This window comes from Hippoglossus hippoglossus, chromosome 19, assembly GCF_009819705.1.
Source record: "Hippoglossus hippoglossus isolate fHipHip1 chromosome 19, fHipHip1.pri, whole genome shotgun sequence".
NCBI classification, from domain to species: Eukaryota; Metazoa; Chordata; class Actinopteri; order Pleuronectiformes; family Pleuronectidae; genus Hippoglossus; species Hippoglossus hippoglossus.
Window position 1 is genome coordinate 10,168,058 of NC_047169.1, and position 10,839 is coordinate 10,178,896.

A 10,839-nucleotide genomic window follows, 5' to 3' on the forward strand; every position below is an offset into this window, starting at 1 on the left:
TTGAAAAATCGAAACATTCAAATGAACTTGTATAACTAAGAGACAAAAATGACTTGGAGCTGTTGTAAACATGACGGAATGTATCTACAGTGTTTGTGTTAATAGTGATTAATAGGGGAATTGTTATCTCCTTTTGATATTGATTATTAAAGTGTGTTTATTGTATAGTTTGTTTTATTACAAGATATTTAAAAGCAATTCATTTGATTGTGATGGTCATGTTAGTGAAACGTTCGTTCATACTGGGCAGCACCTCTCCCCTAAAATACTGTATGTTCCTGTGGATTAGACACTTGCCGAACATCAGGTTTCACTGGGCCCTGAGTTTCTCCTTTGAGTACTGAGACACAACATATTGCATTTTCTGGATGGCCAGCTGGGTATCTTCAGGGGAGATCCCGAGATGCCACACAGCCCGGACCGAGTTTCCAAAGAAAGGAATCATCGCGACCTGTACTATTTGTCCCAGTGCAGCCTCCTCTCCCTCCCCGACCTGAACCATGTGGGCGCAGAACTCAGACGGACTCAAACTGGGCTCCCTGAGATGGAAAACCACGATGTTTGTCTCCACAGACGCCATGTCCACAGCAAATAGAGGAGGGTCACAGTCGAGCAGAGCTGGTTAATGAGACGAAACATTTAAAAAAGAAGTCATGAGCAGGAACATAACGGCAGCTGGTTAATGATTACATTTTATAGATAATAAAATGTATAAGCTACTCACCTTGAGCAAAGGTTTTTGCGTTGCGGTGATCCTCCTCCAGTTGTCCCACCATATCCAGTAAAGACACTTTTCCAGCTGCTGCTAGTACACTAACCTGGCCCATCCGCCCACCCAGGGCATATCTCATCCGTTCCGCTTGGTTGATGAAGTCTTGGGATCCAGCCAGCACAGAACCCACAGGGGCACCCAAACCCTGTTGCACACCTAATTGTCAACTTGGCTTTGTCGACTTAACATGACTTCTCTAAAATACATATATACAAAATTTGTATTTTCATATCTATTCTGGTCTGTCTGTGTTTTGAAGACCCACCTTGTTAAGGCACATAGAGACGGAGTGTGTGTGCTGCAGTATGGTGTGTGGATGCACCCCCTGGGCCACGGCAGCGTTCAATAGCCTGGCTCCGTCCATGTGAACCGACAGCCCGTATCTGTCTGCTAAAGCACGAACCTTTCAGATGGAAACACAGCATCGGAAGATAATCAAACCTGTGATGCTGCAATCTGCTTTGATACGGCAGAAATCCGAGCTACTGTCATATGTGTGCAACAGAGCGGCACAAACCGAGGAAACGACCCAAATGCTGATAACCCGGCAGAGTAGACAGTTTTAGTAGTTTAGTAAAGGGGCTTGTAAGATTAAGTTAAACAAAAGTCAGAGAGAAGTCCAAACAGGCAACCAGAACCAAAAGGGATAGGGCAGAAATCCAGAGGGCGAACACAGAACAAACAAAACATCCAAGCAACTAAAAGTTTAATTGTGCATTCGTGTTATAATAATCTGAAAAATTTGTTCCCAACTGGCGCCACCTCAAGTCGGAGCAAATCGGACGTTATCACAAACCCTCACCCTAACCCTAGCCAATTAACATCATTGTACAACCACATCTCTTGTGGGTCCCATTTATCGAGTTGTGAAGTGGTTGTTCTGACTTTGCTGTGTTAATTTGCTTTAAGATCATAAACTAGAAAAAACATGGACAATGTAAACATAATGTGCTGCACTTATTAGTTTAGAGTCTTTAAACAACACTTTGACACATCTTTCCAATATTCATATACAAAGGGTTAGGGTTAGAGTAAAGAAAAAGATGTGAAAGGTTCAGTGTGTCAGATTTAGGTGAAAGGGATCTTTGAGCAGAAATAATAAATAAATAAATAATCCTAGTGATGATTTCACTTGTGTGTTTCATCTAAATTGTATGAATTGTAGTTTTCTTTACTCTAGAATGGGCCCTTTATATTAAAATACTTTATATTTACATCGGGAGCGGGTCCTCTCTACAGAGGCGGCCATGTTTTTTTTACAGTGGCCCAGACTGGACAAACTAAACACCTTTTGAGTTTTGAGGCTACCACAGGTTCTTTTTAATGTTTGGAAGAGGAGGGTGAGGTGAGGGGTATTCAGCTGCAACATGACACTTCACCACTAGATGTCTGTAAATTCTACACACTGACCCTAAAGAGATGAACATGCAGTTTTAAAGTGACAAAAGTGAAACATTAAAAGCCGCTCTTTAGAGCTGATTGTAAAATTATGTTAATTGGTTTTAAATTGATGACGTCAGCAACCCAGCAACTCGTGTACGATCTTTTAACCAACGAGTTGTTGTTCCGACTTTAAGTGGCATTCACTTGAATTTTTGCGGTCGGGAAAACCACCAAATTCGGAACGACGACGATTCCACAACTCAAGAAAGAGGAACTTCCGAGGAGCATGTGAATGCACAGTCGAGAACTGATTGACTAACAAGACAGGGGTGCTTCAGAAAAGTAGAAGGAAACACACCGAGACCGAGAGTAAAATCACAATTGACACACAAGTGATTTCAAAATAAAACAGGAGGTCCAGGCAAAAGGATCACACAGGGAATTAGATCATGACAATGTTGAAATGTAAAAAAAAAAGAAGCTCAGCATGAAACAAGATGTAGCGTTCTCCACCACACGTATGTTAAAAAAAACGAATCACTCCCACCTCCTGCAAGAAGGTCAGAGGCAACACACGTCCTCCCTTTATGTTGTGTGTGTTCTCCAAACATATGAGCCGTGAGCGGGGCTGCGATGGGTGAGGGTAATTGTGGCGGATCTTTGATTCCAGCTCGTCCAAGTCAAATGTTCCATTAGGGAGCGTGGTCACTGTGTTGGTGTGAACACCAGCCACCTGTGTCAGCACAAAAATACACTCATTAGTTCCTACAGGTACAAACTGACATGTAGATGAGGCCCAGCTACAGGTGTTTGACGCTCTGCTCTCACCTGTGCACTTGATCCCTGCTCATATATGTGCATATGGGACTGGTCGCCCACAATCATCTCGTTGCCTCGCTCCAAGCAGTGCGACATCACTGCATAATGAAAAGCGTGCACATTTATGACCATTCTGAACTCATAAAAAGTGGATTTAGACTCTGCCAGTTGAAGGTCAGCTCACCTGCAACAAGGTTTGCCATGGTTCCAGTGGGTATAAAGAGCGCGCCCTCCATTCCAAACATATCCGCTGCAATTTTCTGTAGCTCTGCAGAAATTAGTCAAACACTGTGACATTTTTGCAACAAGAAGGACAAAAAGCAGCTTTGCATGCACTAATTATTATTATCTTACTTTGTTACTACTGTTGCTGCCACTGCTGCTATTGTTACCTTCAGTTTCCTCATTGCTATTTGTCTGTTTGACAGTGGATCTGTATAAACAGGCAGATCCAGCACCTTTCAAACTAATATTTACATTTTTGTCGTATCTTATCTGCAAATATCACATGTTATACAGACCCTCCTGCTCCTAGGCCTAGGGCAGGCTTTCACATGTAAATGACAAAACTGTGAACTTTACAAATTCAAATCAGGATAGTTTCACCCAGTGGTGCAGAGGTTACACCTTTTTCTAAAATGTTGCTATGTGGGAGGGAAAAGGGATTAAATACACACTAACCCCACATCTTCCTTCTTCCTCATTTCTATCCTCTGAACCCAACATGTTGAGACAGACTGATGCCAATCAGATTATTGGTTCTGCCGTTCTTCCTGTTTCTCTCCGTTCTGTAAGGGTTTGCTCATTGTGAAATGTGGTTTCTTTCTATGATTACTAACGTTTGGGTTGTATAAATAATTATATAATTCATTCATGGTAATTCATGATAAAAATATAATAAAATACAACCAGTAGGATACCTAATATGTGTATTAACGTGTCACGTAACAAAGAGTTGATCATTATTGCCCAATATGTATGTGTGTGAGTGTGTGTGTGTCCTCAGTAAAATGAACATTAACACATTAGGATGAACAAAAGTGATACAAACTAAATTTCTGAACCGAAAAACTGAACTGTTTATCACAGAGCAATGAGCAACAAACACTTGTGCTCTACTTTTTAGCCATTCATTCAAAGTTATTTTAATTAGTTACATATAAAAGTACAATTTTACCATCACTCTTCGGTTCTTACCGTCAACTATCGGGTCCTCTGAAATCAGCTCAGCTCTGATCGCGGCCGCCGCCATGGCCTGGAGCATCGCAGGCCCGGGCTTGGTCACTGTGTCTGTGCGGAGGTCCACCACCCGGACGTGGGCCGCAGGGTGCCTGGTCTTGGGGATGATGTTGAGGTAGCCCCGCGTGGGGCTCCATCCCAGCAGAGCCGCCCCTGCTGCTGCTGCTCCATGTCTTTTACCTGACACCGCTCCTCTCATCAAGACTGACATTGTTGAAAACGAACAAACTGATCTAAGACAGTTACCTCCCAGTTGACAGTACAACATGTGAGTGTACTTTACTTCAGAGCAATACTTGCTATACCTGAAAATGCACTGAGTTCCAGGTGGTTGGGGGTGGAGTTATGTTGAAGTTAGGCAAATAAAAGTAAAGTTGCTTCAGGGAGGCATTCTTAGGAGAAAACACATGCAAAGTACGAAAACATCTTCATCAATTTAACAACACAACGCAACACATTACAGTTGTTCAATTTTGCAGTTATGGATATCAAACTGCAATGCATAATACGAGCAGACTCTGAGTAGCTGCTGCAAACCAGCACTCAGGAGACAGAATGACTAAATCATCAGCATATAAAAGATGGTTGACAAGCCTGTTCCCCACCACACATCCAGTCTTACACTCCTATAACTTTTTGGAAAGATCATCCATATAAAAGAAAACAGGTGACAGTATTCCAACCTGTCGGTCAAATGCTTTAGATGCTTCCAAAAAACACATCAATATTATGGTGTTATGTCTCCTATACTTACTAACAATTTCCTCCAGTTCAAATATATACACAAATCTGTGCCGGTGTAACAGGCCAAATGAACCCCCGCCCAGATTAAACCCGGGTATAGTTTGGCCCAGGCCAGAGTATACCCCGGGGATAAACTGTCTTAGGCCAAACTATACCCGGGGGTGTAAAATAGCCCAGGCCATACTAACACTACTGAGAAGTGTTGTAGTAATCTTTGATCTTTGTGGATGTTTTGATGTTATCAGTGTTTAACTTTGAACATTTATATTGTAGCGAGGACTTGCTAGTCTTAGAAGTTGAAGTTTCAGGACGTAGTAATCTTTGATCTTTGTGGAAGTCTAATAGTTTTTCTGGTTGAAGTAATAAAAGTCTATGTTTTAGAGTTTTAAGATTTAAGTCAGTTAGCTTTCTCACTTAACTTACCTGACAAAGCTGAACCCCCAATAAAATGTTGAAAAATTAAGTAATTCTTGTGTATATCACTCAACACTACTGATATCATGGGGGGTATAATCTGGCCTGAGGGGTATGAATGGGCCTAGGCCAATTTATACCCCGGAGTATAAATTGGCCTAGGCCATAATATACCCGGGGTATAATCTAGCCTAGGCCCCTTTAACCCCAGGTATAGTCCGGACTGGGGGTATACTATGGCCTGTTACACCGTGTTTGTTTGTAAAACCAAACTGATTGTCAGTAGTTAAATTATATATTCTTGAAGTCTTTCCAAGAGAAGTTGCTCTTCCTTTCTTTGGAAAGTGCACTAGCCAGAGCAATTGGTCTGTAATTTTTCCATGCTGGACACTTTTCCAGTTTTGTTCTTAACAACTGACACTAATACGACAGACAACATAGAGCCAGGCACTGTGCCACGCATTAGCGGACCAGGAAAACAAACAGCGCTGAGATCCAGTGGCTGGCATGTTTCAGATGTTCTGCCGTCACGTGGTCGAGGCCACATGCTTTGTTCACTGCTGATTCCTCAATGCTATAGCACACTTCACCAGGTCTGACCAACACTGATAAAACATCACCTACATTTAATTCTTCACTCTCAACACAATTAAAAATATCCCTGCATTGGTTTCTATATAATTCAGCTATATTTTCAGAACCAGTCCCCCCATCAATACTGGAAGGCAAGGGCATCTTGCGGTTATTGATAACCTTAACGTCTTCACAAAGTTAAAAGACATAATCTTGCTGAAGCTTTTTGGAACGTAGAAGTCTCCCTCATGGCCTCCTCGTGTCTTCGAAGGAAACGTATGTTTGAACCCTAGCATTCGCAAGTGTTCAAAGTCTGGGCCATGTCTAAATGCTTTTCCTGATAAAACCCAGTTTTTACAAGCTTCTTTGGCCTCTGACACATATTCATTCCATCCAGGTCTTTCATTACGTTGTTTCACTCCTTTTTGGCAGAAAGCTCTACTGGTGTTATTCACTATTTCACCAAACATAATACATACTTCTCAGTCAGTGATTTATAATACCAGAGATCCTCCTCTAATCTTTTAAATGATTTTTTAACCCCGTGTTTAAGACGTTCAGATCATCGTTTGTTTATGGTACATATTGACTCTCCCATTGACGTGCGTGAACCCCCTCCAGTGTGTGAAGCATAATGCATCTGTGTGTGTCTGTCTGTATGATCTGTTTACACCACGCGGCAGTCACGGATGCTTCCGGGATTCTTCAGGTGTCACCAACCTGCTTTTGGCCTGACCTTTATCCCTGCCCTGAGTTCGAAAGCTAATTCTAACTGGAGCCCACCCATCATTCATTTATCTGTGGAGAGCGAGAGAGGAGGTGTAAAATGTGCTGGGACTGTAACCTCCCACCACCTCTAACACATAACATGATGGGGCAGGGGGCTCAGGCCCTAACTAAAGTGGTCATATGCGGGACTGCCCTCTATTTTTATCAGCAATGAAACCGCAGTTCCCTCATGACTCAGGAACTAAGTCAATATTTGGAGGTGAAGGCTTGTGGGAATTTATCTGCTCCATACGAAGGAGGTGAAGTCTTTATGAAACTGCTCCCTCCTCACTTTCTCCCTCTGACCTACAACTGCTATGACTGCATCCACATCACAAGCGCCATCCCCCCCCTCTCCCTCCCTCGGCTGCACACATTTCCCACTCGCATGCATACTCATGGTGTCTTGTCTCATTGTAATCACTTCATAAAAGTCCCAGGGTGTGTTATCAGGACCGCACTGTGCTGCAGTTACAGTTGATCTTGCCAGTAACAGAGCCGTTTTTTTTTTTTTATGAACCATAACAAGTCATCATAAAAAGTCATTAGCAAACATCAGGGTCGTAAAAAAGGCCACAGTCGGTCTCGAGAGCCCCACAAGGGCCGTGAACGGAGAGAGATAAAGATGCATCTGTAAGCAGGAAAGAGGAGCGATGGGTAGCTGGGATAAGTGGGAGACGTCCTGAGCAGGAGTTCTTTTTCAGGGATCACTGCAACCTCACACTTTTGTATATTTGTGTGTGTGTGTGTGTGTGTGTGTGTGTGTGTGTGTGTGTGTGTGTGTGTGTGTGTGTGTGTGTGTGTGTGTCTGTGTGTGTGTGTGTGTGTGTGTGTGTGTGTGTGTGTGTGTGTGTGTGTGTGTGTGTGTGTGTGTGTGTGTGTGTGTGTGTCTGTGCTTGTGTGCTCTGTTTCCCTCAAATGCCTCCCAGCATTCCTTGCTGGTGCGCATGGAGGGGAGAGTGGTGTTTTGGAGAAAATATTGGATTAGAGAAAAAGAGGCAGAGAGGGAGAAATGAAGGAGAGGGAGAAATATTGACTCCTTCTGGGAAGGAGCGAGACGGCAACGCCTTTCCAATAACCATAAACCCTCTGGGCTGAAAATAGACGGGCCGAATGAATAAACGAATGTGTTCATCCCACATGAGCTCTTCTCTTTCACAGACGGAGGGGAATGGAGGTGACCCCGCCTCCTTCTTTTCTCACCCCCTCCCCTCCTCTCTCTCTCTCTCTCTCTCTCTCTCTCTCTCTCTCTCTCTCTCTCTCTCTCTCTCTCTCCTCTTTCACTGAGGCCATCATTTCTTCACTATGACGAGAGATATTAACCGGAACAAAACAGGTGTTTATGGGAAACCTTCCCTCAAATGAGGTTTTTCATACTCACACACACAGACGCACACACACACACACACACACACACACACACACACACACACACACACACACACACACACACACACACACACACACACACACACACACACACACACACCTTCCCTGGGCAATGCAAAGGTGTTGACATCAGTGCCTGTGAAAAAAGAGTAACATCTGTTTCACATTTCACACTACCTCCCCCCCACTCCACACCAACACCACCCCATATGTAATGGACCATTCACACACACACACACACACACACACTGCAGATGCATTGCTCTTAAGGTTTCTTGTCCCTGGTTTCTCAGCTTTTTAAAGGGTCAGTTCACTGGAATGACCCTCAGCAGTGTGCATACCACCACCAAGGAACAGTCCCCTTATGAAACCACATTTAAATTCTCTAGATTCAGACTGTCACACAATCATAAATATCAATACCCTAAACATGCCAGATTTTTTACATCGTCTTCCATGAATTATTCTCTGAAAAATCTAGGAAAATGTTGAAAAACGTCCTGACTCGCAATGTTAAAGAAGATGAAAAACAAAATCCTGGATCCACCCCCTGATTCGCACCAAGAGTTATTTTCTGGCCCATGAGACAAACTTCCACCAGGTTCCATGGAAATTGGTTCAGTAGTCTTTGCGTAATCCTGCAAACTAACAAACAATGAAGATGCCACAACCTCCTCGGTGATGGTGAAACCCCCCCCCCCCCCCTCCCTCTTTCTCTCTCTGGTTGCTGATGCATGATTTGGCCAGAAGTATGTGTACAACCAAACATTACACCAATGTGTGATTCAATCACTTTTCCTAAACCATGAACGTTAATCTGCTGCTGTAACGGCCTCCCCTCTTCTGGGAAGGCTTTCCCAGAAGACTCTGGAACCTGGTTGCAGGGATTTTCGCCCATTCAGCCACAATAACATAAGTGAGGTCAGGCGCTGATGGTGTGCGATAAGGCCTGGCTCAGAGTTGCCGTTCCACTTCATGCCGAAGGTGTTCGGTAGGGATGAGATCAGCGCTCTGTGCAGGCCAAATTCTTCCACAATAAATCTGGAAAACCATGTCTGTAAAGACAGAAACTATCTCTGAGAACACATTTTTGACGTGTATTTTGACTTCCACCAATACTGTGGCAGGCCACCAGAGGGCGATGGAGGTTCTTTGGCTTCACTTTTGGGTAGGTCTTATATCCTGCATCCTTATTTACAGTCAAACCCAAACTCACACCAAACCTTAAGGTTCGGGATGTCTCTCTTCTTTTTGCCACACAGGTTTGTTTGGGTTGTATTTGCAAGGTATTTGCGATATCCTTCACTTCTATGAGGCAAACAGAATTTAGTTTGTGGTTCTCTGGGCATTAAATAATGAAACAGCATCTCTTGTTTCCACAGAAGTCGCTGCTTGAAGGGCTTTCGTTGGAACTCGTTTCTACCAAATAAATATTCCAGATGAAAGCACTTGACAGCAAAGTATTCTGGGAAAGATTTTAAAATGATCTGAGTGCTCAAATAAAATTTAATTCACTTATATTGTAGAAACTCTGCACATAAATTGTCTGCATGTCTCGAGGGAGTAAAAGTTGTTAACTTCATTTAGGGGAACTGTCCCTTTAATCATTTAGCTGAGGATAGTTATGTGACCATCAGAGGCAGGGTTAACCAAACCATGCAGATTAGCCACTGTAGTAATCAGCTGCAACCACAATTGCCTGTGTACTCATTCATCTCATCCTTCATTCATCCACTCACCCACCTCTCCTCTCTCAGTCGCTCATTTCTCATTCTGTTCATTCAGCTGTAATTATAGACCATGAGCTGCCTGTGTAAATTCACTTCCGAGAACAGTGGCATCTCTGGCTTTCTTCTTCTTTTTTTTCACCTCCTTCTGCTCCATTCATTTACCAGACCTTCAATTCACTCCTCGCAAATCCCCTGCGATCCTGTCACCCTCCTGACCCTGTTCTCACTCCTCCTCCTCCTCCTCCTCTTCATCCTCCTCTCCCACATTGCCCACTCTCCCTCTCTCTCCCCCCTTACTCTCTGGGAAGTCATGTGACTTCTCTGAAGCTGAGCCCTATAAACCAGCAGTACTTGGGGGGCTCAGTGTCTATACAGCGCCGCGATTGGCTCCCGCATTCAGATGCAGTTCACACACACACACACAGCGGACCCCCTGTTTTCTTCTTTCAGTAACAAATGTGATCCATCACATTTAAAAAAAACAGAGAGAAGGGGGGACGTCTGTGTGTGTGTGTGTGTGTGTGTGTGTGTGTGTGTGTGTGTGTGTGTGTGTGTGTGTGTGTGTGTGTGTGTGTGTGTGTAAATGCCACCTTATTTAAATAAAGCAGTGGTTATTAGTCTAAATGAGTGGGCTGTTCTCCCAAGGTGAAGCCACTTAAATATGCACACACGTACACACTGAAGCCCGAGCAGTGCTTGTTGTTTCATGTTGGAGAACGTTGCATCCTGCGGCAGGTCAATAGCTGAATGGACTCAGGACTGAGGGTTGCTTAATCCCTGTTTGGCTCCTGTGCAACTGAAACGAAGGACGCTGGTGGTAAAATGTCTCCTGTTCATTTTCAGAACCTCTTGCTCCGATCGAAGGCTCCTGTCAAGTTTCATTTGCAGAGAAAACCCTGTCAAATTTTGTGTAATAAAATCCAGTTTCCGTCTTTAATTCACGAAAAACTGTTTTTTAGCCGACACTGATATTCCAGCTGGTTGTGTAGTATTGATATAAAAAAAAAA

The 10,839-nt window shown here is 43.5% G+C and overlaps 1 protein-coding gene across 1 annotated transcript; it reads right to left on the reverse strand.

The window, feature by feature from the left end:
• LOC117753307 (probable low-specificity L-threonine aldolase 2) lies at nucleotides 1–4,449 on the reverse strand. Its single transcript, XM_034571299.1, has 7 exons — nucleotides 4,172–4,449; nucleotides 3,159–3,242; nucleotides 2,984–3,072; nucleotides 2,703–2,888; nucleotides 1,038–1,175; nucleotides 725–917; nucleotides 1–618 (listed from the first exon to the last, which is right to left on the reverse strand). Exons 1-7 carry the CDS (start codon nucleotides 4,422–4,424, stop codon nucleotides 311–313), a joined length of 1,251 nt encoding a protein of 416 aa, XP_034427190.1. The 5' UTR covers nucleotides 4,425–4,449; the 3' UTR covers nucleotides 1–310.
• Nucleotides 4,450–10,839: the final 6,390 nt, after the last annotated feature.